Source organism: Falco naumanni, chromosome 2 (genome assembly GCF_017639655.2).
Source record: "Falco naumanni isolate bFalNau1 chromosome 2, bFalNau1.pat, whole genome shotgun sequence".
NCBI classification, from domain to species: Eukaryota; Metazoa; Chordata; class Aves; order Falconiformes; family Falconidae; genus Falco; species Falco naumanni.
This window is the reverse complement of record NC_054055.1, coordinates 76869951-76897619: the sequence shown is the minus strand read 5'-3', so window position 1 is coordinate 76897619 and position 27669 is coordinate 76869951. Positions and strand designations below refer to the sequence as shown.

The following is a 27669-nucleotide window of genomic DNA, read 5'->3' as shown; positions in this document are numbered from 1 at the left end:
GGTTGATTATTATAAATTAGAAAGTAGAGGGTACTTACATCTGTGCTGTCTTTGCTTTTGTGTCTCCCTTTCCTAGACTAAACCTGGCTTCAACTCCTGCAGCTCAGTTTTTGGGACCTATAGTTTAACCAAATTATTAGGGGGGCAGTTGCCCCATCTTCTTATCCTTAAAAATTGCCCAAGCATAAGCTGAAAGTATGAGGTAAAGGATCCTGGGAAACGCAAGAAAACAAAAGCCGGCTGCAACATTTGAGTCCTTCAGAACTGCGATGCAGTACATCCACTTACAGATAAGCTGCGGGCAGTTTGTGCTAACATAGTCTAAAAGCTGAGGGGGTGCTGGTGGAGGAGCCAAGCTGCCTTTCAGGCCCCCACACACCAGGGCAGCTCTTGGGCGGGAGAGCCTGCTGCTTGTGGCACTGAGGAATTGGCACAGCGCTGGCAACAGTTATGCTGAGTGGTGCTGTTAGCTTGGGAGGTCAGCCATGTTCTGTCTACACAGCTGGATGTAGCTAATAGGAGTAAAGGCTAGGAAGACCGAGAAGTTAGCTGTGTTGCAGGCTGAGGGTTTGGGGGGGAAATAGTGGTTGGTTCTCTAAATCTAAAACCATGACCATAAGCAAGTAAGTGCTGGAAAGTCTTATGTGTCAACCCAACCAGCTCACCTGAAATCTTGACGTGAATAATCTTATTTTTGTTAATAGATTGGATGTGGGACACCAAAGTTTACTACTGGACAGATCTGATTGTATTTATTTTATAGTATATTGCAGCCTCATATCTGACAGAAAAGGAATTACTGTAATTGCTACATCCTGCAGTTGTGTTTAATTACAGACGAAACAGTGTGCAGCAGAGCAATTTAGAAGGGAATTGTTCCTAGTTTAGCAGTGTGGGGTGGTTTGTTTGTGGTTTTTTTCCTCGCCCTTTCCCCTATAAGGAAGAACATACCCAGGAAATTTTTTTTATTGCAAATTGATTTATCTTTAATATAACTGGTAGCTTATGACCCTCAAAAACAGGCAGCTGCCTCTTTCTCGTAGTTTACAAAGTATAAATTCACAAGACTCTGGTTTCTTAATGGTACTGCTGCTAAAATTCCTGCCTGTCCCCTCCCTTTTTTTTTTTTTCCAACACACAATCTTTTCATGTATTTACACATTATGGTTTAATTTCTCTTTGCCTCCTTTCCCACCTGCCACAACTCCCTTGACTTGTTTTAAGTATCCCTTTTTTTTGCTGACTGTTCTGGTTAGTACTTTGCATTGCATATTGTCTTACTTGAAGACTAATTCTTTTGCATCTGAATCTGCAAAAACCTTGTTGTAACATTTAGGTTGCATAATGTAGAACTGGAAATGCCTGTTGTAAGCTGTTTTTTGCTCTGCTTGGCAGGTTTGAAATGTCAGCTAAAATTTTCTGAGTTGACTTTAGAAGCAATCAAGGTAGTGCTTTTCTTAGAGGCTGTCAGAATCAAGTGACTTTGAGAAGTAACCAGTCTGTGGTGGTTAAAAATACAGTGTTTATGAAACTCTGGCTCCTAAAACAGTATCTGTTAATCATGCACAAACTGTTTTTATAAAGAACACCTGAGCACATTAGTGTGTTTTAATCATAGTCAAACTTGTGAAACAAAACACTTTATCTCCAAGCTTTTTACAGAAGTGGTTCAATCAAAACCTAATTCATCTGGAAAGAATTATCAGCCTTAACTGCTCACATGGAAAAGATGTCTTTATTTCTGTATTTACTTAAAGGCTAAGTATACAATAGTAGTCTTTCCTTTGACTAGGACATTATTGTTGCAGTAACTTAATGAAGTTCCTCAGAAATACCTTGGAGAGTGGCATTAATAGCAAACAGACTAAGAATAGCTCAGGGCAGCGCCCTGAAGGGAGCTGTCTGCCTTTCTTCCTTGGCTGCAGTAAAGATTTCGTGGTTGTATTTTCCAAATCAGGTTTTGGGGGATTATGAGAACAAGTAAACAAGAAATTTGAAAGCACTAGGGTAACCTGAGGAATTACAGTCATGTTTAACATTGCACTGAAATTTCTTTATTATTTAACCTTCACTGGGAAATACGAACAATTTTATAACACCAAAAACTTATTTTGATAGCACTATTTTACCTACATGTGTGATAGCCTGTGTTTCTAAAATTGGTAAAAAGGAATAGAGCACAGAGTGTAAACACTCTTAAGTAGTTTCACATGGGGGCTTAATGGAAGTCCAGCAGAACTTGCCTGAAGCAAGTAAAGCTCTGATCAAAATTAATTTTTTAAGTCATATTCTAGCCATGAGGAATGTGAGCAGTGCTTTGACAGACTGTCTGGGAAGGGAGGAATTGGGTAATCAGTTGCCCTTTCAAGCAGGAAAGAATGTCTGGTGAGAGAAATCAACCTGTTACCCTTTGAATTGCACATAGGCAGCAGCCCAGATATAAATAATGTGAAATGATGTTACATTATCTTTCACCATACCCAGAGTTTATCTGCATATTAAACAAAATTAAGTTCCCTTAAGTTTATTAATGAAAATAGGAGGAGATGAGGGTCCAGGGAACTACTTTGAAGACTCATTTGTTTGAGTAGTACCCTCCTGACTCAGGCTTGATTAGACAGAGGGTAACCAGAATTTTCATCACTGAAGTCAGCCTCACTGGTGTGTGCTGTGTTGAACTGACACCACAAGGGAATTTAGAAACCAGTTGGGCAAGTAGTTTCAGAGAACTTGTAATTATTTTGCAGTCCCTCTATGTAAACAAACTCATTGTAGTGTTGTGACTTCCAAGAAAAGAACAAACTTCTAATAGAAGATGCAAGTATTCAGAGAGTCTCTTTCTAAATTTCCTGACCACCCCCCAAAAAAATCCCGTTTCCTAGGGCATCTAAGGCTGGAGTTGTAGTAAATGGGGATATATAGTAAATGGAGTGAAAACTATGCATAAATAATTATTTTCCCCCAAAATATTAGGAAATAAAAAACATTGAAAATAAGCATTTAGATTTCTTTTCAAAATTTTTTAAAAATAAAGTCACATTACACTTCCCCCCGCCCCCTCCTTCCAGTTTCCTAAGACCTCTGTCTCATAGGATTTGTCAGAGGTTTCCTTTTAGATGCTCCTTTTAAGAGGCTGAGTAAATTTCTCACCATGTGGAATATCATTTTCACCTAAATCTTGAATCAGGCCAGTGTTTATAATTACCACCTTTCTATAAAGAAGCAAGAAGAATTGTTTGGGAAACTCCAGTTCCGTTCGTGAGTGTGTCTATAGATTTGGGACTCAAATGCATATACTTAACTGGTTTCTCTTTCCACATACACACTCAGAGGCTAAGTGTCCTGCTGTTTAAACACAGTAGCATTTTCTGGGTTAATGGGAAGGGCATTAGATCTGCTGACAGCTCTGCTCTTTGAGGCTTCTTTTTGCAGGAACTGTTCGTATTTTTGCAGGAGCCTAACAGTCTCTGGCTGTCCAGGTTGCTGTGAAGTCAAATTGTTGTAACTTGTCCTCATAGTCTTGTCTTCAGTTGAATGGAGCAGGTAACTTTGTATTTATTGATAGTTTCAGGGGGTTCGTTGTATCATTTTGGCAGCAACATGTAAACAGTGATAAATCCCTTGTAAGAAGAGCTTACAGATAAGGACTTGATCCTCCTTTCATTTAGGAAAGTGGCAATGTTAAGGCATTAACTTTAACTGGGAACAGAATCAAGATACAAAATAGTGATTTCAGGATCAGGACGGGTGAGAGGATGAAATGGACTATTAGAGGATGTACTAAGTCTAGTTATATTTCGAAGTACAACTGTGTGTAAGCCTGGAGTAACTTGTTTAGGAAAACAAGTGTGTGCATGTTTGCTGTGATGGCAGTTATTCTGGATATAGGAGTGCTTGAGTTAACAAAATCATATTTGATAGAATGAAGTTACTAAAATATGCTGTTTGCTTTTAAAGAGAGAGTCTCCAAGATTCACAATTAGAAACTAGACAATGAGAGTTCACTACTTTACATACTGTGCAGACTTTGTGAAATGTTTTCCAGGAAAGCTGACTACAGCCATGAATCACTTATGGAAAACCCAGTGGAATGAATTAGTCAAAGAATATTTGAGTGACCACTCTGTGCATTTTGCTATCAGGAAATAGTGCAGCTTTCCATGATTTTATACAAATCATGTGGCAGAACTAAGAAAAGCTATAGTTAGAATAGCAAGCAATTACAGCTTCTGCTTTTTGACTTTCTCATAGCTTTCTAAAGATGCTTATTTTGAAATAAATAGGAAATTTAATATTGGGCAAAAGGTGTGGGTATTTGGGGGGAAATCTTCCAAGTTTTTAAGATGCTCAGGGAATTTCCCTGCTTTCTTCCCTGAACTTGCCTCTCCTATCTGTGTTTTCCTGTTTGTATAATATAAAAAGGGGGGGTGTTCTTACTCTCTCTTCTGAAACTGTTACTTGTCGTCTTTCCTTTGTCAGGCTTTTACTTTTAGGTAACAACTAAGCAAAGTCAAAAAATGCATAATTGGAACACTTAACTGTAGAAATTAAGTCGGGTACCAACGCAGAAGCCAAGTTATGTATTTGATAATGTACGTCCACTGCAGTATTGATTGCTGTTGTTCAGAGAACTGGTGGAAAATGGTATCCTCATATGCAGTAAATTGGCCAAATATGTCCTTACTGGATGATAATTTTTTTCCAATTTATCGGCCAAGTTCTACAGTCTGTTGTGTGTCTCACTGATTAAAATACATTGAAGTGTGTAAACTTTCATGCTTTTTGCACTGGCAAGTGTGATCTGAATAGTGTTAATAATTATGACATTGTAAGACTAAAAGGGTATATCAGAAATATATCTGGTGTATCAGAGAAAAGTGCATGGGTGAGGGAGTACAGCTTTCAGTCTTCATTGGTGTGAATCCTGCAGTAGTTTTTGTGACACAGGCTGTTGATCCAAAAGCCTAGGGGAGCTCTTGGTGTTTGGAATGGGGACTTACTGACATCCTTTCTTAGATATGAAGCTGTGAGTATTGGATGACTGACAAGTCTCACTTTTTGCTGCTTCCTCTTCCTTGACGAGAGCTGGTTCTGCCAAGATGATTGCATACAAGTTCCTTCAGGTGGCTACATAGGAAATTGGTTTGTGGTCTGATTTTTTTTGTTTGTTTGTTTATTTATTGTTGTGTTTTTGGTATGTTGAGTATTTTTGTGGGCAACAGCTTGTGCACTCATATAGTCTTGATTAGACCAGTTAGGTCAGTGATGGCTGCTGCATTCACTTTCCTGTTCAGATGTACTGAACTGTGTCTTGCTAACTTACTGGGCTATTTCTGAGAGGGCAATATAAAGGAATGGTGCTTAGGCAACTTTAACTTCCAGTTTCTTTCAAAAGTGGATGGGTGCTTCATTTTCAGTTAAATATATCTGAAGAAATTTAATTACAGGAAAGGACTTCTAAAAGTTAATTCTTAGCCATACAAGATACTGTTAAGCTGAACACTGTCCTCCCTGCTCCTTATACAGAACCAAGCTTGAACCTATCACTGTACTTCTCCATCCATTTGGATTCTTTTTTTCTCCTTATTTTTTTCCATTTTACCATGCCCCAGATAGCCACTTCTAATTCTTTGTCACCTCTGGCCTTTGCGCTCTAATTCCAAACCCAAAAGTGTGCATACTGTGCCAGATATACTTTTCAGATTCACATTGCTTGCTCAGTATGCGTTTCAGCCTTTATGTACGGGTTAGAAGGTGGTTCTTCTAAATTATCCTTAGCTCTCACTCATTCTTAACTCTTGTTTTAACCTCTGGAAACTCCTGGAAAACAAAGACAATTTTTTTCCTAAGATAACTTCAGTGATTTTTATTTTAAAATTTTTATTATAGTGTGTGGATTAAGTGAGCCCCTAAAGCTTGCGGATTCCTTTGTACAATGAGCATATTTCAGATGGTGGAACAAATGTCTGACTGTGTTTGCATTTGTGTCCTTGGCCATCACCTTCTATAAAGGTTCTGAATTATCCCTTCTTTAGAGCCTTGTTCTAGCTTTTCTGGAGGCCCACATAAATTGCCTGGCTGGCTTCTGCCAAGCAAAATAGCTGAGAACAGTGTTCTGCATGCTGCTTCTTTGGTCTTCCTACTCTGCCCAGTATCTGATATTTTTATGCAACTCTTTATCACAAATGCGATCCTGTAACCCTTTATCCCAGTATCATACTTGATTGAAACTTGATAAGAGGCTAAAGACGGTCCATTTCTTGCTGTTTTCTGATGACTTTGAGAAAACTTTGCTATCACTTTAAGGGACATTTTTCTTCTGTGGATTTATACTTGCATGAAGGAGCTCTTTCAAAGTAAAACACAATGCCTTTTTTTTTCTTTTTTTTTCCAGATCATGCTTTAAAGGATTAAGTAATGTCTTGAGGAGATTATCCCTGAATGATGTCTGAATATAGGGTTATAGGCTCTTGATAATCCTCTGAGCGAATGTGGCATGGTCTTCAGAATTTCCTTTTAAGATGCTATTTGCTCATGACTGTTTTCTGCTTTCCAGGTGAGAATAAACTTTATAGGCTTTCTAACACACTTCGTAGGTATGCAGCAGTCATAAATATTCTTTGCTCTGTTCTTGTGTTTTCCAAAGAGACACCAGCTATTCTGGACTGAATGGTTTGTAGCTCCCAAATGTAGGATTCTGGCTTTGAGGCATAAGTGAATTGGAAGGAGTTCTAGTGCTCATCAGGCTTTCAGGTGGCACGATGTGAATTGTGATCACTGAGCATCATGGTTGCTGAGTTTGGGTTATCACCTTTGTTCCGAAATGTCACCTTTTGAACAAAGTAGGTAGGTTTCTTGGAGACTTTTCCGTAGAGGGTACTGTTCTTTCCTCAGGAGGTTTATTATCAGTTTAAGATGCTGGATTGCACAAGTGTTAGAGTATTTGAATAGCCTCTGTTTGTGTAATCTGTCCGTATGGACTGATGGAATGCTATGCAGCTCTTATTTACTTGTTCTGGTTTTGCCTCTTACTAAAAATGTTTTTCTCAATGAAACAAACTTAATTAAACAGAAGTTGTTTATCTTATCTAAAATGCTCTCAGCATATAAAATCCTAAAATACTTTCCCCCCCATAAGTCCACTGTTCTATTTAGTCACTGCAATTTTGCAAACTTTTGTATGCTAGTTTTTAGCACTTACAAGTTGTTTTTCCAGGGGGAATGGTGTTTAAATATGAATAGAAAAATACCTGCCAGTAAATATACTGGATGAAAATGTTTATTTCCTTCCAGAATATTTTAATGAGGGCAGAATTGTAATCAATTTACTATGGATCATTTGAGTAAATTTGTTGCAGGAGTGGAAACATGTCAAAAAAAGACTTTAAATTTTGATTTGCCATATTAAAAAGTCTTCTAAGTGAGTCTCAGTTGGTTACTCAAATATTCTGTAGTGGAATTTCCAAACTACCACTTTTATGTTACCGGTCAGTGAACAGGAATTTAGTGTTTAATGCTTGGAAATGGAAGTGTAAGTCATGGATTTTTCCAAGGAAGGAATAAGCACACTGTAGGTATTTATTTTTCAGATGGTTGGCTGGAAATCTGTCACACACTGAATCTGTAAATAGTCCTTCTGTGATAGAGCACAGCTCTATATTCTGTTTGAACATATGTAGGCTACATAATGCAAACTTGACAACAGTTCATGTATTTTAAGCTCCTATTAAAAAATCTTTTAAGGGTCTATTCAGTAAACAACTACTTTCCTTCTTGGCAGTGCTTTTGAAATCCGTGTTTAAAAAAAATAATCACTGGGTTATTTCAATCTTTTTCTGTTTTTTTGTTTTTATTGTGTGTGTGGGTTTTTTTTGGTGGTTTTTTTTTTTTTTTAATCCCTTGATGGAGTAATTGTGGAGTGGATAGCTTCTGTCTGCAGAGAAATGGCTGAATTCATTGCTTGGCTTCATAGAAACCTTAGTGATGTCCATAGGTGATGCATACTTCTGTGGTTAAAAACTCTGGATCCCATGGCATTATGGCTTTCTGCTGAAAGGACACACAGCTTCAGGGTACAGTCTGTAGTTTCAGCCTTCAAATAAATGTTTGTAATTGCGTAGAGAACTAATCTGAGTAGGATTTCTTCTTTATTCTCCTTTTGAAATAATAGCAATAGATGCAGGTAGTATTCTGAAAGGTTTTTTCTTGTGTCATGTGAAATGCTGTTGAATTAAGATCAGGAAAATTAGTAAGTTAACTGGCATTCATTGGAGCAAGCCCAGGTTGCAATTCACATGTCTTAAATAGATGAAATTAAGTGAAGGGAGAAGAAATAAAGTTGGAACTTTCAAGAATTACTGATTAAACGGTAAACAAAATTCTCTCACACGTTTTGGAGATCCTATGAGGAAAGACTGATTGCTCCAAACCATTCTCTTTTTTTTTTTTTTTTTTTTTTTTTTCCAAAAGGAAAGTGCTTCAAAGTTGCTATGAAGTTATGGGACTGTAGACAAGATGTTATGCTACTTCAGCAAATATCATCAAAGAGTAATAATAGCTCTTGAAGGTTTTGAATCAGCTGTACTCCATCTGTGAGGGGGAGTAGTCCACAGAATAACTCCTGTGTATTATCTTTGGGTGTAAGACTATACCCAAATTCTAAAAAGTCTACCAGAGTAATATTGAGAAACCGCTTCTGTGAGGAGGGACCACCAAGACCACTGGTTTGAATAAAGGTAGCACCTTGCTGTTGAGGGAATAAATAAAGTGTTTATTGCAGTGATGGGCCAGGCTGCCTTTTTTTACTTTCATTAGCCTTGAGGAGCCTGCATCTGTTCTGGAGAAACTACGACTGCAGAATTGCAAGGCCTTCCAATAGGAAAATACACGAGGAACTGAGGAGTGAATACAGCTGTATGCTTCCCTATTTATTACTGTTTTGTTTAACTAGCCATGGTGAACTGATTTGATTCCCAAATGTGATCATGGAAGATTCTTTGCAGCTCAAAAGCTCTGATTCTATTTGAGTGCAGTCAGATAGGAATGACTGGGTTTTGGTTTCCACCATCAGTTGTCACTTACTTGTTTTGAAATTTTTGCTTAACATATTCTAGACATGTCATATGGCAGTTCACTCTGTGGGATCGAGGAGTAGAGATAATGGTGTAAGTCATACCAAAACACAGGTTGGTGGAATGCTCCTAGCAGCCTCCAAAATCATCAGTAGAAATGATGGCTGGCTTCAGAGTTTTCTGGCACTACAAAACTTTGGAAGTCCTTGTCTAAGCAGCTGATCCAAAATACCCATCAGAGATCCTTGGTCATAGGTCTGGAAACCACTAAAATGCTGACTGTTTCAGAAAAGATTTGAAAACAAAACCTTGGCTGCTCAATGAAAAAATAGTTGGCCATCTTAAACTGGTTTATCTGAAGCTTTGATATGCAATGATTCATGCTTTATAATGGTAACTCTTGATTTAGATGTTGAGTAGGGAATAAAGATAAGCTGACATAGATTCATTCCTTCTGCTTTTTTTCCTCTGTGCTGACCTTTTATCATTATCTCCTTCATTATCTAGAATGTACAAAGTGAGATAAAAATATCTTTACTTTTTTTGTCTTTTCAGAAAAGTTTCAATGGATATGGAAGCATATTGAACCAAAAATGCCACCTGCCTTTTAATCCTGCTGTGATGATCAGTGTGTCTCTCATAGCCAGAAAGCCAAGTATTTTTTTTCTCAAGTGATTTAAGAGACTAGGATGCTGACATCAAGCTTTTACTCTGACATATTATAATATAAATGTATATTTAGAAGACAGTCTTTAATATATGAATCTGGATCATAACCTTACCCAGTCATCTCAAAGTTTAGTTTTAAAAAACTCCCATTTTGTAAAACCTATCATGTCTTCGTCTCTGTACTTGTATATGAATATATCAAAACAGATCATAGTTTAGTGGCTTGGGTTTTTTATTTCATAAATCAAATCTAGGTTCGGTGTTCTGTTAGTGGTTTTGATTTGTGTTGTATATCCTGCTTCTAGCTCCAGGGTGGAAGGCAGACATTTTGAAAGTGCGTGCTTGCTACTGGAACATCTGGGTATTGGGGAGCTGTGACCACACTGGCTTCGATTTGATAGGGTTTGAATAAAATAGTATCAGTTTTGGGACTGGATGTGATGTACTGCTGGATCACTTTCTGGGGTTTTTTTCCTTCTGACCATGAGAGAGATTTACAGAACTTGGTTTCTGTGTCTTTCACTTAACATCCTCTCTTGTAAACTGTCGTGATGTGTTTGTCTTTATGCAAGAACTTCCATTCCTCATCACTTCTTGCTTTGGCTGCTGAAGATAGTTCTAGTTATGTCACTGTCAACACTTAAAAGGCCCATTTCTCTGAAATCTGGTCCCTTTTCAGTCTTGAAACATGGTATCTTTTAGATGCCAGTGTACAAGTCCAGCAGCAACATTTCTTTAGTGCCCCTTAGTTCACCCTAATGCATGGGCAATGTGCAGAGGCAGCATTGGAGTGCAATGCTCCAGCTGTGGTAAGTGTCAGAATATGTATGACGTGCTTAAAGAATGCATGAATCCAACTCTAAGCATGTGCCCTATCCCCTGGACCTCTCCCTCTGCTGAATCTAACTTATAAATAACTTTACAGCTGTTCCCTCTTTACAAAACAAAGTGTTCTTCATCTTCAGAAGGTGGCCCCTCACTCAAGAAATAACTCTTGGAAGGGCTGTTTTTGTTTTAGTAGCTGATGTGTGTAGCATGTCCCTTCTTTCTTAAATTGTTTCATCATACAAGTCTACCTATCTGTTAATTACTGTCTAGGTGGTGTTTTGTGTTTTTTTTTCCCCACGCTGGCATTCAAATAAATAACCTTGAAAAGGTCAGGCTGCTGATGATTTTTCCTAGTTATAGTGGTAGGAAGAATACCTCATGCTTCCTTTATTTCATAGTTACACAGTGCTTATGAGACATTACTTTATATCTTGGGGGGTGTGGGAACATTTTTTAAACAAATAACTTCCTTCAGTTCTGCTGTAAGTAGTTTACAGATGCTTTTTCTATAGTATGCAAAAATGGCCTATTAACACATTTTGGTTTAAAAGCCCTTGTTCTTTTTTAGTTCATAATAAATATAGATGATCTTTGGAGAATTTTCCTCTTTCCCCTTTTTTAATCTCCACTCGGAGGAAAGGATTTATATAGACACCTATATTTATAGAAGCCTTCAACGAGTTTAAGTTAGAAGAGTTGTTTAAGGATTTCCTGCCCTTCCCTTTCCATAGTTAGCCTTTTCTAGTGTTGCATGTGCACTGCTTCCATGATGAGTTATACACTGTACTATTGTCCCTGTTGCCTTTTCTTTCTCCTTTCTGCCTTAAATAGAAATAGATAATCAACACTGCAACTGTATCCGGCCATGGGAATGATCTTGTTTACATTTGTCTTGGTTAAAGATTATAATCTTGTAATGGATTGAACTACAGTATTGCTGGACAGTCTTTTTTAGGTATTTTTGTATACTTCTAAGAAGCATCTTCTTGAAGGTTGTTTTGATCATTTGAAACCAAATTCTCTCTCTGTGATGGGGGTGGAGGAATGTTTATGACTGACCTTGCAGGAACTTTCTCCTTCCCTTTTTCAGTCCCTCTACCCAAATACTGCAAAAAGACTTTGTTTTTCATGATATATTCTTTCTATTGTAAATATATTGCCTGTAGATAATTTTGTAATTAAAGTGAATCAGTTAATGAATTTAAATAGAAATAAATACAGGAGAAATGGGTAGAGTTTTTTGGAAAAACTTGTTTTGATTGGCATTTATTCTGTAATTTTAGGTATATAAAGGTATTTGAGTCTTGCATCTTAAGATGACTAAGATGTGTATCATCTTAGTAAAGATGCACAATCTTCATAGCTTTTCTGCTTTGCTTTTACATTTTTTTCCCTGACTTCTTAGAAAATGGTCACTCATTTCTCTGCTCTGTTTTCTGTTTGGAAGAGGAAAAGATTTTCCTGGAACAGCTAAAACTTTAAAAATGGAGGTGGCACTGCACACCAGGACTGTGGTCTTCAACTTTTAGCGTAAACTGAGTCTAGCCATGTCTATCTGCAATAAGTATCTACACTAATATACAAAATACGCTAGTGATAATAGTGCAGGACTAATGTTTTGATAAATATTGTTGACAAGTATTTGAGCTTCAGTTTTGAAACATTTCTTTTTAGATCTGAAAATAACATCCAACAGTTCAAAGGTTTATAGCCATTGAATACTTTTTTCAAATAGTGCTCCTATATAGTACTCGGCATAATGATGTAGTGCAGATAGATAGGTTTTTCTTTTGTGTGTCCTATTACATGGAATCAGATGCTTAAATTTTGTTAGAACTGCACAAATTTTTGTCTCTATTTTTATGACTGGAAATTCAGTGACTAAAATACTTGTAAGCATATGAAATGGTGAATGGTCATGTGTTTGCTGTTCCACATTATAAACAAAGTTAATGAGAGGAGCTGGTGATGACAGTCTTAACTCCATGCTTCATGCCCCTTTTTCCATTTTGTCATTGTGTGGGTGTTACCTTGACTTAATACGCTGCACGTAGCACTGTGTAATTTGTAAAACCAGTTTGTGTACTTATAGTGCTGTGCTCTGTGATTTCTTTACTGTAAATAAATTTGCAAATATTATTTGTGCAGTTTATTCTGTAATACTGAAGACTCTTTTTGCTTGTTAAAAAGGTGTTTTGCTGCAGATCATTTCTCTGCTGAGGTACAAGTGAAATAAATATATACATTGAGTTAGTAGTATCTTTCTGATGATCTGATGAATGTATAGATTACATAATCAGTACACAAGTTTGAAAAACTTTGGTTTTCATAATCACAAATCAGAAGAAACTGTCCATTAATGCTTTCAGTTGTATGATAATTCTGACTCCCTTCTTCTGCCTCTGTTTTTGATCTGGTTTTGACTGGCATGAGAAAAATTTGTACTGCTAAGTTAGGGGCTGTGTGTTACTGCCTGACTGCATGAGTAGGTGTATAGCCATTCCCGTGTTCTGGATTAGACATGAAGATTGCCAGTCTCCCAGTGCTTATGCGATTGTAAGGATTTTTAGGAGAAAAGCATACTAAAGTGTGATTGGTCTGCTGTGAATTTTACTTCCTAACAGATCCTGTTAGACTTGCAAAAAGGAATCATGTCCACTTTGTCTTTGTTTTGGGTTTGTTTTTTTTGGGGGTGGGGGTGGATGGCAGGGATGTTGATTCTTAGTCTCATTTTACCAGCCAAAAATGAACTGTGCAGACATTTTAAGGCAAGTGACTTAACTCGCTGCTCTTGCTCCTGGCTCTTTGATTGAGCCAGCCGGCATTGATGTGACTTCTCTCGCTCATCAAGTAAGTTTCAAAACAAAGCAAACCCCACAACACAAACCTCCACATGAAAACAGCTCATGTTTTGGATCCCAAGGGCAGGGAAAAGAAGGTTTTCCAATGATGGAGAAAGTTACTGTTTCCTGATGGCAGTGTTAGTTAAAGGCAGTAGGGAAAAATACACTGTCAAGGACATGTGCTCCTTAGACGTTTGTATGTTAAACTTCCTTACTTTTTCAGTGGGTCTGAGTTCTGGGGATTTTTTGGTTTTACCTGAATGCGCACTGAAGCCATGCTCTAGATGAGTGTTAAGTTCTAAAAGGAACATTTATTAGCTTTTCCCATTCTCTCTTTTAGCGTGCAAGCTAAAACAAGCAGACACATAGCACCCTGTACCAACAGAGCAGTGCAGACTAGAAGGTTGCCTGAATTCAAGTGTGTGCTAGTGTACACAGAGCAGAGCTTACTGAGCCCTAGGCATGCATGGATAGTTCTGTGAGCTCTTTATACCTTACTGTCTGCCCTTCCCTCTTCCAACCGCTAGGAAGATGAAACTAGTAAGTATGATTATTCATTCTAGCTGACTTCAAGGTGTTTGTCCCTGTTGTAAGGGCTAAGGCAAGATAATTAACATGAAAACAGGAATAGAAACTATATGTTGATAGCAAAAGATCAGCAAGAATATATAGCGGGAGTACAGGGATTACATAAAGAGCACCCTCCAAGGGCAATTGTAAAAGTCTGCCAGGGATATGAGAGAAGAATGGACTGTATTTTTCTAGACCATATTTTCTAATTGTAGACGACCATTTTATTAGCTTACAGAATTGCCAACATGCTTACATCCATGTTAATTTGCTTCCTCAGGTTGTCAGCTTTGCTAATGTAGTTATCAGCAATGAAAGTAATTTTTGTGAGTTGCCTTTTTTTCTCCTTCTGTGGTCTCATTTAATTTCCTCCTTTTCTGTGCCTTACCTATTTTACTGCATGTGGAGATTAAAATATAGAACTATTTATGGCGTTCAATCGTTTTGTGTTCCCCCTCTTCCATACGCTCATTTGACTCCTTGTTTCTCTTTTCACCCCCAAAAGTAATCAAAAAATGGTCTGTGTTAAATTTCTCTGCCTGGGAAGTCTTACTAGTGGAGAATCTGTCAGGTGCTATTGATGTTACAGAGTAATTTAGGTCTTCATTGAGCATCTTGTCTGCAATTTTTAAAACTCAGCTTTTAAAACTTGAGCTCCAGAGTCTGTACCTTTCGAGGGAAAGGTGAAACCTGAGGAAGCAGGGCTGACCCATGTCATACTATTCTTACCCATTTGCTTTCCCTGATTCTTGTTGCCCAAAGTACAGCAGCATCCTGTTGCACTGATGAAGTTTGTGTTCTTTAATATCAGACATTATTTGGTGTCTAGATGACAGCAAATATCTACGCAGGTGGTCTCCATGCCCTTGTTCTCTTTGTGTAGGTCACTAGGGAGTCTCAAAGAGAAGACAGAAAGCAGCAGTCTCTGGGATGAAAAACTGCGCTCTGATAGTATCAGAATGTCTAATCTAGAAGTACTGATAGTCTTGCCATGTTCTTGTTCCAGACAGTTCGTTAGCATGTGGTTAGCAAATGTTACAGGACCTGAACATGCCAGAAGAAACATTGCAACACTGTTCAGGATTTTGTAATGGTGGTTTTGTAACTTTGACTCTTGATTTCTACAGTAGATCTCAGGGCCCTCAACATAATACTGCTACCCTAAATAGCACTTCAATAAATGAAGCAGGGGTAGTGATAATTTTTTTTATTTTATTTTGAGAAAGTATGTCCTTATGTTTGTTTTTTAATAATTCAAGGTAGTTTATTTAATCCAGTAATCAAGACACTGTAGACTGCGGTTTTTTTCTAATCAAGCATATCAGTAAGGATATTAGACCACTTCAACATGAATTTTGTAAACTCCCCACCAAAAAAAAAACCAAAACCAAACCCAAAAAACCCACCCCCACCTAGTTCCTGGTTTATTCTGTGTTGCAAATGGATTTTTAGTATGCAACCTCCCTGCCCCCTGTTTCTTTAAGAGTTATTGGTGACGGCACCTTACCAAAAAAATAATGTTGATAATGATAAAATGGAACAGAGTAGAACTAGTTTCTTTTCTTGGTCTTTTTAAATGGCCAAAGTAAAAAGCTACTGTGTATCAGTAGAAAACTCAATGTATATTTTAAATCTGGAGAACACTGTGAAAAATCTGTTTTGTGAGATGTTAAATGTTCTCAAAAATGGTTTGTTTACAGCTAACAGTAATACAGCAGGCTGTTGTCCTGTTTTCAGTAATAAAGTTATATTTGAAAGATGGCTGTAGTAAGCCTTGAAAAGTCATTTTCCTTGAGTCTCAGTAATGTGTTGGTGGCCTTGAGGATAGCAATCAGAGGTATTTTTAATGTCTTACTCTTCATGGGATCTGGGCATAAAAATGTAAGTCTAGAGTTAAAGAGATACAAGTGCCTAGGATCTACCTGTCCTACTTTCAACTGTGAAGTCCAAAATAAGGCTTCTGAAGACTTATACAATCACTGGACTGCTAGGAAGCTTTGACACACTTAGCTGTATAAAGGTCTGCAGCTAGGCTGCCAAAAGCTTCGTTCTGTTGAGCAGCTCAAACTGCCTCCTGTGTAGGCCAAATGATGCTCTACAAAAGAGGTATTCTTTCCACCTGTCACCCACAGAGATGCTGCAGTCACCTCTGTAGCCTCAGAGTGTGCCAAATGACTGACTCAGTAGTAGGTTAAGGGGGGAACCTTCTTTACTTTCTTATCAGTAGCTATAACATTCATCTAGTATGTGGAAAGCTTGTTTTTGTTTTACGCTCAGGTGATTCACGGCCATATTTTCCAGATGAGCATCCTGACCACTGGTCTATGGAGTCATGCATAGTGCTTCCACTTCTGAAGTCTTTAAGATACTCAACAACCTAATTCCAGGGCAAGGGCAGGATTCAAGACATACTCGGCGTGATTTTCAGTGTGAGCTCAGGTGATTTGACATGATGGATGTTTATGAATCCTCTTCTTAAGTATCTGTGTTTCTGGGTACAGGTCATGGGCTTGGGAACTCAGACCTGTTCTCACTGTATGTGTGCCCAGTCCAGATCTGGACAGTGTTCCTGTGAGCTTGGGGAGAGGAAAGGAGCTGCTGTTTCTTCCTATCTTTGTCTGTCAGGTACCCAGTATGTTAGGTGCTCCTGGAGTACTGGAGGCTTGTAATCTCTTTCTTTTTTTCAGAGTTGATTTTAATCTCACTGACAGCATCTATACTTGTTGTTGAGTTGTCCTTCAGAGAGCACCTTCTGTTTGACTGAGCTGAGCTTATGCTTAAGTGAGGGCTTCTGAAAAATGGTGCTAGGAAGTTGGTCTTGAGTAGTCTTTCATGCTAAGGTAACTTTACAATAGCAGAGATTTTGACTACTAAATGGGGATTTTAGCCTGTGGAACAGTAAACGTCCTTAATTAAGCAAGTAAGTAGAGCCCATGTAAATAGGGAAGGCTATTCATGTGAATAGTTATACCTGATGAAATATTTATGAAATAAGATTTGTAATCTTATGGCTGCCTCTTGTTTGTAGTATTTCATAAAACTTGATGCTTCTGTTGTAGCCTTATGTTATAGTAAAATGAACTACACTTAGGATTTTGACTTAATTGTAAATTTTGATTGGATGTTGCATAGGAGAGTTCCAAATAGCTTGCAAAAGCTTCTGTTTAAACTTAATGAATTACTTTAAGTGTTAATGATTTTTTTAAATGGTTCTTGATTTAAAAGCAAACCACAAAAACAAAGAAACAAAAATCCCCACAAAAGCAAAACCAAAACCCACCACCCAAAAAAACTGTTCCTGTGCTACTTTTTGGGAAATGTTGTGTAACTGGGATACAAATAAAGCATAAAATGTCAGAAATGTAGGCTTCATACCTCATCACTGCTGTCAGTAGTTCAGGTTGCCTCTTAAAACTCCGCCAGCAGAATTCTGATGAAGCTCCTGTTATTAAATAAAAAAGGGGGAAAATACCCAACCCAATCCCAACCCCAAGCCATCCCCAAACAAAACACCTCAACAGTTTGAGGCTCAGAATGAGTTTTTAATAAAGTGAGAATGGTAATTAGTTCACATAGTTGCTTTGAAGAAATCTTCAAAATGTAATGGGGGGAAAAAGTATTTTCCAAAATCAATTCCTCCTAATCTCTACATTTCAGTCTGTGTATTTTTTCCACAAAATTACCAAAAGCTATTGACCTGAGGGATTTGTTTTCCGTTCCAAAGTCTTGAAATTTCCCTCCTGGCTAATTACAGCCTATTACTCTAGACTTTGGTCCTTTAGCAGTAACATTTTCCATCTTAAGATGGTTTGTCCCATTCCAGTGAAGAGCATGTTGTCTGAGCACTGAATGGAATTACTACCAGTGGAAACTATGCTGCAAGAGGCTTGATAAAGCAGCTGCTGTGCAAACCTCAGCTGTTTTTTCCATCCTCCCGAGCACTGGTAATTAGCATAGGGAAGCTGACTAATGTGCTGACGTCACCTCTTTCCAGTCCCAGCTTACATTTTGTTCCTGACTGCCTTAAAGCATGCAGGACTTTGTTCAGGAATTCGCTGTCACATACAGGATGCTCTGAAACCTTCCCTTTTTTTTTTTTTTTTTTTTTTTTTTTTTTTTAGGGGCTGGACTTGTTTCCCTTATAAACGCTGCCTGCAGGACCAACGGCTTCCTTAAAAGTCATTGGTTTCTGTGGAACAGCAAGCATCGCTTTGGCAAAGCACAAAATGCATTTTAGAAATTTTAACTACAGTTTTAGTTCTCTGATTGCCTGTGTGGCAGATAGTGATGTCTTCAATCAAGCAGAAACAAGGGTATGCTTTATCTTTTGTGTTTTATTTTTGCAAACTATTGGAATACCGAAGTATATAGGTGCTGATTCACACTGTTTAAAATATAGATGCCTTGATAGCTTTTTGACTTGTAAGAAAACTTCAGTTTGATGTAAGGGTCTTGGGTCATACAAGTCTGCAACAATATGCTCTGATATAAATGACTGTTCTGGAAATTATTAGATCTTAAGCTATGTGTTTTTGAAAACGATCAGAAGTTTACCTCCAGCCTGTCTTGACTGGATACAGATATACACTATATACAGATATAGTGTATTCTTCTCTTGCATATGTGTTTTCAGCAAGCGTTTAAATAGTAGTTTTGGTAGTAAGAGTCACATAACTTTTAGTACAATTTACACTTTTCATGGGTTTTTTTGGCTGGCAATGTAGTTAAGAGCATAATGTTAACACTATAAGAAGTCCTTTTGGATTTATATTTAACTGATTAGACTTAATATAATGTAGAGTAATCCAGTCCTGATACAGCGGAATGTTGACTGCTGAGATATCTTAAGGACAAAAATAACATTTTGCTTAGTGTTGTGTTGATAGAATGACATTTATGACCTCTATAATCACACATATTTTAAAAACTATATATATTGCACAAATCTTGCAGGTACTCCCTGAATTTAAATGTTGAATGTGAACTTCAAAATGCAATTAGCGTGGGTTTGGCTTATTTCTCATGGTTGCATCCAGCTCTTTCTGGAGTAGAGGAGGTTAACAAATACAAGCTATGTGTGCAGAAGGTCCTGGTCTTGTTTTAGAGCTCATTTTGAAGAAGCTTAAGTGTGGCTCAGCAGACAGGGGCAGGACAGCCTTGATATTTTAAAATATCTTTGAAATATAGTGGTTCTGTACAGCTGTGGTGAGTCTGTGAAGCAGAGCTTTTCAGGAAGGAAAATGAAATTTTGGAGTAATTGCTGCCTTCTTATGTAATCTTTGTTGCTTTTTTCCTAAGTCAAATTCTAACAGTAAAAAAAAAATGAAGCAATGTGATTTTACATAGTTGTTTATTTTGGCTTTGTATTGAACTTCTAGTAAGCTTTTATGAAGAGAAGATACTTGAAAGTATCTGAAATCTGAATGCTTGATCTCATGCCATTGTTGAAATAAGGTTTGTGACTGGTTACTGTGTTCTCAGCGTGAGCCTGAAAGCTCACTTGGCAAGAGCATGGCTACTTCAGAACCTCCTGTTTCTTTCTACTCCTCCTTTGGTCCGGCGTCCTGAAGTAAGAGTGTAAGCAGTTGTCATAAAAAAGATATGAAATATAGGCAAGTTGGGTTTGCATAGATGCCCTAGGAGCACAAACCTGAAGTGCAAAATGGAGATAGCCAGCTGTTGGTAAAGGTGCTTCGGTCTTTTCATGCCAAAAGGACAGCAAAGTAACTCAACTGAAGATCTATGAAGATAGGAGTTTTGGTCCAGTTCCTACTCTTACCACACAGTCAAAACAGAAGGTGTGTCAAAGACCCTTCAGGAGCTGTATAGTTAGTACTTCAAGATTGTTATTATTTTTTAAACATAGTGGGAGCCGTTTGAGAATTTGGTTCCAGAAATAGAAGAGGCTATTAAACTAGAGTTCAGTAATATGTTCGTTTTCCTAAATGAAAGTAGCAGCTATTAAACCAGATGTTCATGAACTTCATTATGCATGCTGAGTCACTGAAGAAAATTACATTTAGCTTGCAATATGCTTTATTTTTTTCTCTATTAAAACTGTTGTGTTGGCTTCCTTGAAAATTGCACACATAGACAAAGGCATGCTTGGCAGACTTTTTTTCAAGGCCTTTGGATATTAATTTTATAAGACAAGCATTTGTTTTCAATATCTTACTAATACTACTGTTTCTAGTATGTTGCTATCTCAGAGTATGACGTCCAACACGTCATTAATGATAATAATCTATTTTTTAATAAGGAAGAAAAAAGCTGCTGTAGAGAAACAATGATAGGTTAGAAAAATTCATTATAAAAGAGAAAAAAACTAAATCTAAGCTGTTATAAATACATCAATATTCAAGAGTGGTAGTATGCCCCTACTAGTAACTGCAATTTATTTCTGTATTTTTTTAGAGAAAATGTATAGTTTGTCTATTCACTTTCTTCTCTGCTCCATTCTTTTCAGGCCAAATTTGAGTCGCTGTTTAGAACGTACGACAGAGATACCACCTTTCAGTATTTTAAGAGCTTCAAAAGAGTACGAATAAATTTCAGTAACCCTTTATCTGCAGCAGATGCTAGGATCCAGTTGCACAAGACAGAGTTCCTTGGAAAGGAAATAAAACTGTATTTTGCTCAGGTAAGTGTTTTTGTGATTATCCTTACAAGGTACTAAAGCATAACTCACGATAAGCTTCCACAGGTCTTCAATCATGCTAATAAACACTGTTAATTTTTTTATTTGATTAGAGAATCACAGATTGTTCCAAACCTACAAGTATTTGGAGACTGTTGCATAGTTTTGCATTTGTCTCCTGTATTGTTTTGATAACCTTGGGGAAAGGGAATACACGATAGTAATAGGAATAGAGTTTAGTGGGGTGGGGGAAGCCAAGTGTGCTCTGCCAACAGTACACACACACACACACACACGTGTGCTCAGGTAGTATCTGAGGGAATCCAAAGTGTAGAGAGCTGCACATTCAGGATTCTGCCTGTTGATCCTACTCTTGTTACTGCAAATCGTTTGTTTAGCACATATTTGTACTTGCAGATCAGCATCAGTGCAGCAACATAGCTGACTAGCATCCACTGCTAAAGATGCAAAACTCTCAGGTTCTGGTAATCTGGGTACGTTTTGGTAGCTGCTGTGTATTTTCCTCCGTAAATTTAATGGGAAAATTAATCTATGTGTGTCTGTTTCAGATGTCCCTAGGGACAGTCCTGAAGGAGCCAGTTTATTTATATACCTTCTAGAATTCTCACCACTCTCACTTGTGGTAATGAGTTTCAACACCATTTGTCATTAGGCCTTAAAGCCCATATCCAGCTTCCTCCTATTTCAGTATTTTAAGGGCAGATATTTTCTGGTGAAATTTTTGTAAAGCTCCATAATGAGAAGATGCGGATGTGCATACTTCATTGCATGTTTCATCAGAGTTAATGAATGTGGTGGCTTGTCTGTATTTTGTATACTGGGTCTTTCATATAGCTCTCTTCAATAGTATAGTTACATGCTGCCACCTTGAGTGCCTGTTACAGCATAACATCTCTCCAAACCTTAAAACTCCTCATGAATGATGGTTTCATTGATAATAGTGAAACAGCTTTTGCTTTTATGCTTTTTTCAGACTCTGCACATTGGAAGTTCACATTTGGCACCACCAAATCCAGATAAACAGTTCTTGATTTCACCTCCTGCCTCTCCACCTGTTGATTGGAAGCAAGTAGAAGATGCTACTCCAGTTATTAACTATGACCTTTTATATGCCATCTCCAAGTTAGGACCAGGTAAGGAGGAGTAGAAACACTAGAATTTTGGTTGGGTAAAACACCTTTAAAACTTTCTGAATTTCTAGAACTTCTTAAATGAATTGCTACCTACCAATTAAATTTGTGATATCAGAAAAAGTGTTAGTAAATGGTGGTTTCTTGTGCACACTGTAATTCCACAGGATCATTTGGAAGGCCCAGACCTCCACAATGTGCTCTGTTTTGGGGCTTGTAGAGAGTATGAATGTTGCTTCAGTAATATATTAGCTTGTTAATCAGAATTTTCAAGAAGCAGCTTCCTAAAAATGAAGAGGCAATTGTGTAGTTGTATAAGTTTAGAAGGGATGGGAAAGTCCTGTTTCAGATTGAGACAATCAACCATTAACAGCTGTGTGGCTCTGTGCTAGAATTACCTCTGCATCTGAGATATAGTATGTGTAGGAGGGGAAATGATCAGTATCAACTCAATCTTCTTTTGGAGTTAAGAGGGAGAAGTTTCTGCCACTCCTTGCTCCTTCTAATTATCATCTGCTGCAATTAATTCATTTATTGGAAACTCTGTGATAGCTTTACCCTATGAAAGCAATAAAGTTTATGTCAGGTTCCTCTTCTCCCCCCCCCCCATTGTCCAAAGTAAAGGAGATATTAAGGATGTACACTTGCCACTTATTTCTAGTGCTGTTCCATAAGTTGTTTGTCATTTCATCTAACCATGTTTATAGGTCTATTTATTAAAAATAGATAGCACAACAGATAGGAGAAACAGTTCTACCTGCTACTTGTGTTTTAAACCAAGTACTGCTTTCAGAAATAGATGTAAAATTTCACTAAATTGAAGTTTTTATTTTAAATATGGTTCCACTTTTCAGTGATTAATGATTGCGTTCCTTCATGTCATTTTAGATCTCTGTTAAGACAACCTTCTTAATGAGAATTGGTGCAAATTATATTTCCCAAGTTCTATAACTCTGATTTAACTTGTTTGCAACTGTACTATTAAGTTTAGGGGAGAGAAAAAATGGCCAAATTTAGTAGCAGTACCAAAGAGAATAAAAACTATAGTCTAAATCATTTTACTGTAGTATTTTTATATAGCTGTTTACCTACCAGCTTGGGGAATGCGTCTTATTATGTCAGTAGTAAAGGATGGAGAAGAGGGTAGGGCAGGACTTTTATTCCTCATGCATCAGCTTTCTATGTAGCAGTTTATGGTTGACTGTACGCTGGTGATACCCAAAGATTCTAGTGAAAGTAACGGGCATCTCACAAACCGCTGGGGAATTATTTTTACCTGTGAAAATTCAGCCCTTTGCAGTTTGTGGAGGGACAAAAAATCTATGCTTATGCTGGCATAAAAATTGGGGTAGATTATTGCCAGTTTTTAATAAATACCATCTTTTAAACGGTGAGTGAATTATAACGGCAAGAACAATTTATAGGAAAGATACTACAGTTAGAAGTGGAGGTATAAAACGCTGCCACAAATAATTTGTTTATCCAGAAATATGTAAACTAAGCAGATGAGCCTGCATGTAGGTCTTTAAAACCATCCGTCAAGATTACAGCTGACATACTGAATGTTTTTTCAAAGATTTTGTTTTCCTGAAATCAGTTTTTGAAAGAGAAGTCCCATGAGACTCTGCTCACTGGAATAAAAGTTTTTTGACGGAGCACATGGAATGAATAAATAAATAATGTTGCAGCTTACTGATTTTTATGAAAGTTCAGAGCTTGCCCCGTGAGTGCTGCTTTCTTTACTACAGGCATTTCTTTTAAGTTTTAGCAGTACAAAAAAACCCCACCCTGCAAGTCTTAAAATAAATACATAAGCATTTACTAAGCAGTGAAAGCTGGTCCTTTTTTCCCCTGAAAGTTCTGTTATGGAGATGCCCTGCAGTAAGGTCATTGGAAGATCTGTGATCCTGTTTTTCCATGAGATTTTTCATTTATATTGTGAAACGTTGAGCCCTGTAAAGCTCTGCCTCTTGACTGTGATGTCCATTGGAACATGGAGTTAATGACTTGGTACCAAGGAGCAAGGCAGTGGTTACTTTATCCCAGTGGCTTGTGTGTTTCTGAAGAACTGGAGGCAAAAGCCTTTTCTTCTATGGAACTGCCCTTTGTGCCAGTTACCTTTCCTAAAGTTCTTGGGGAAACAGAGCAGAGACCACTTCAGAGCCTTGACACACTAGTGTGTGCTGCTTGCCATGGGTGTTAGCTCTATTGAGCAGCTGATGTACAGATAACCGTAATGGTCTTAATGGAGACTGTTCTTTCCACAGAGAGGTAATGAGTATAAAGTAACAAGAAACAAAATTCAAGGTAGCTGACCAGAGAAGGGGTAAAAAGAAATAGTTTGCTCTTTCCCTGATCTAATGGAAGATTAAATTATTTAACACCTAGTTAGATTTAAAACAAATTCTTTGTTATGGAAAAAACAGATTTCAGATCAGTGGTTAATAAAATTTGTGTCATAGCACTTCTACACACTGATTGTATTGTGTTTCACATTATATAGGTGTATTGTGTTTCACATTATATAGGTATGAAGCTTGCTGTCTAGCTCTGCTGAATGCTAGAACAGTCTTAGAGCACCTCTGAGGTGGGAAGAACTGCATCCAGCTTTCTTAACAGTAAAAGGATTTTGGGGGAAGGAAGGTCCTGTAGTTTCGCCATCATTCAGGAAAACAAAGTCTTCCTGAATATGGTACAGTGTATAGAAAATGTTTTATGCTTTAAAATGACAAAAACCCACCAAGAAAATTTATGCCTGCTCATGCAGAATGCTTTCTTGAATGCCTAGGGTGATTTATGTAAACTTGCTTTCAAGTGAGCAGCTGAGCTATGTTGCTTTGAAAACAGAACCTAAATACTTGAGGGTGGTGAACATGACTTGGCAATGCAGCTGCCTGCACAGTCTGAAGTGTTGTGGAATTAGGCTTTTGTCAGTGTATTACTTGCACATTTTTACATATTATTTTATTTTTATTAATTCCTTTTATACTTTTTCTATAGAATAGATCCTTTTTAACCAGGTTTGCTAATATTTTAACTTACAGGAGAAAAGTATGAACTACATGCTGCAACTGACACTACTCCTAGTGTTGTCGTCCACGTGTGTGAGAGTGACCAGGAAAATGATGTGGAAGAAGAAACAAAGAAACCCAAACCAAAAATTATTCAGACAAGAAGGCCAGATTATACTCCTACCCATTTAAGTTGAACTGCTGTTGTTTTTCCAAGGTTACAAGTAGACATATGCAAGGGAAACATTTACTGTGGAAACAGCAGGTCATAGGTTTGGTGGCAACAGCAGCAGTTATAGTAGGAGAAATTCCAATATGTTTGCTCAGAAAAATATAAAGGAATTTTCATTCTTATTTTTCATGCTGCAAGTTGATGGATGTCATGAGTGCATTCCCAGATCACTAGGAACAAAAGATAGGCAGAAGATGACCTTTTGAGACATAACAGGACAAACTAGGTTTACTTTTTTGGGGGTACTGTAGGCTGTTCCATTATAAAGCAAATGGGGGAAGCTTGCTTTGTTCTGACTGATGTAAATCCTCAAAATAATAGGCTAGTTATTGTGTGGAGTACATAGCGATAACGGAGGTGGTTTTGAAGATTAAAGTATGAGAATTGTAAAACTTTTTCATATTATAGATTTTGTGCATGTGTATTCTTGGTCTCCTAAAGTAACTTTGCATTATTTTCTATAGTTTCTGACATGTTTCTGGAAATCTGGGAAATTGTTTAAAGTATTTATTATCTCATCATCCTGGACTTACTACTAGATGTGTATATACATATATATTTATATTTGGTTTTATTGGCACTCATTTTTCCAGCAGGCTTACAGTTTTTTCGGCACCTTATTTTGGTGCTGTGTAACTCGTGCTTTTAAAATTTTAACCTTTTGAATGACTATATAGGGTTTTATCTGGCAAAGTAATGGAAAAATGTGCAATAGGAAAGTTGTTTAAATAAGTCGATTTTAAATTATTTAAGTTCAGATAATTTATATCTTCAATAGTATTTGTTTGGTAGCTTTGACTTTCTCATTTGGAAAAAAAAAAGTACTCAAATGTATAAATAAAGCTAATGTTTCTTATTCACAGAAATGTTAATTTTTCAATGAAAAAAATGGTAATGGAGAGATGTGAACTCAACTCAGTATGTGAATCTGCATTGTTACGAGCAGAGGTTTTACAGTGATTGAAAAATTATACGCAGTGTGTAGAACAGCGAAGAGGGATGGAGTGCCTTTTCCTCATTCATTCCTGACGTGAACTGTTCTACAAGCTGCACACTTGTATCTTTTTCTACTGGCTTTGTCCATAGATATAAACTTTGCTAGCTTTGCTTCCAAATTAAGCTGGTATTTAGAAATGCTTAATGCCAAGTAGTGATGCATACTTAAGTAATGGGTTTATGTGGGAGAAGCTTTAGGGTTTTTTATATGTCAGTGTTTAAAGACAACAGCTCATGACATGCAAGTTTAGAGGAAGAAAGATGACAGAATTGTATTTTATTACTTGTTTTTTAAAATGGAGATCCTCACTTTGAAACAGTTGCAGTATTTTTTTTAAGAGACAGTAACTGATATCTGTGGGAAAATATCACTTACAGTTTTAGAAGGGGGGTGTCTGAAGCTTCTCAGTGTGTTTTTAGAAATCAAAGCATGGTTCTCTGTTGATTTGCTTTTGCCACAGTTGGTCTTAGAATGAGTTTGTAGCTGGAATTAATACAAAGAAACTCATTCTGTGCCATTTGAAGCAAACATTGACTTTAAATTCCCAGGTTCACACCTTGTTTTTTAAATAAAAAATATATATTTTAAGAAGTAACATGTATAATGAGGCCATTCCAAGCTGTGGCGCAGTGTAGAAGTGGTGTTATTGAAGGCCCGTCATTATACAAAGCAAAATAGAAATTGATATCCTGTGTCTACAGAGAGCAGGAATGTATTGAACTTTTAGTAATACTTGCAGTTATGATCTTGTTTTGATTGGTATGCCCTGTGAACTGAAAGAAACACTGGTATTTGGCGTCTGTCTTGGACCTAACTCAAGTGGCACTATCTCAGTGTTAACAGTGTCAAGAAGAGCTAATACCGTATATTGCTGGAGCTGTGTTTTATGGACATGGGAGTGTATGAGGTTATTTTGTATTACTGAGGTGTAACAATCAGCTGGATATGTGTGTACTGCTTACTAACACACAATAAATAAAACTGAGAGAAACTTTGTAGGTTTGCCACAACTGCCTTTAAGCTTTTCCAAGGTATTTTTCCATGCTTCTCAAATTACTGCTGGATGTAGTGTTTCATTTCATTCAATTTGAAATTGTTGGAATAATTCCTGTTCTGTCCTTTTTACGTCTTTCTATCATTACCAATTGAAGCATTAGTTTTGCATTAGAAACCTAGGTAGCTGCTGTTCTGTTTCCTAGCAATCCTAAGAAAGCAGTGCTACCTTTCTATTAAAAAGAACAGAATGTTAAATACCAATATGGTTTTCATCATTTTAGTACACTGACATCTGCCTAATAAGGTGGGCACTAGAAACCAGGGAAGTCTTGGGATGGTTACAGTGTGTTTTCCCCTTCTGGTGGTAATTATAAACAAAGGTTGTGAGACAGTAACTTGCCTGTGTTTCTGGTTGTACATCCTGGCCTGTGCCACCTTCTGTTATCATTACTACAGTGTGCTGCTTGCTTTTTCTGTTTGTTTGTTTTTTGTTTTTTTTTAATGTTCAAATGAATGCTTAGTCAATATTTTATACAGTTGTATAGTATGGGGCATATTTAAATTAAAATATTTTGTTGTCTTCTTGTAAATGTTGTGGTATTTCATGCATGAAACTCTTTGAAGATTTTGCGCCAAAATCTGAACTTTAAGCTTCCAAACACTT

General features: G+C 37.3%; 1 protein-coding gene across 2 annotated transcripts in view; it reads left to right on the top strand.

Annotated features, from left to right (window-relative positions):
* Positions 1-27595, top strand: part of RCAN1 (regulator of calcineurin 1) — a 42703-nt gene extending 15108 nt beyond the window's left edge. The window contains exons 2-5 of one of the 2 annotated variants that reach the window (XM_040585030.1): positions 18103-18294; positions 20448-20621; positions 21613-21772; positions 24814-27595. In XM_040585030.1, the coding sequence (XP_040440964.1) occupies positions 18208-18294; positions 20448-20621; positions 21613-21772; positions 24814-24977 (585 nt within the window). In that variant the 5' untranslated portion in view covers positions 18103-18207 and the 3' untranslated portion in view covers positions 24978-27595. The remainder of the gene's footprint in view (positions 1-18102; positions 18295-20447; positions 20622-21612; positions 21773-24813) is intronic. The other variant, XM_040585029.1, reaches the window with a different exon arrangement.
* The last annotated feature ends 74 nt before the right edge of the window (positions 27596-27669 follow it).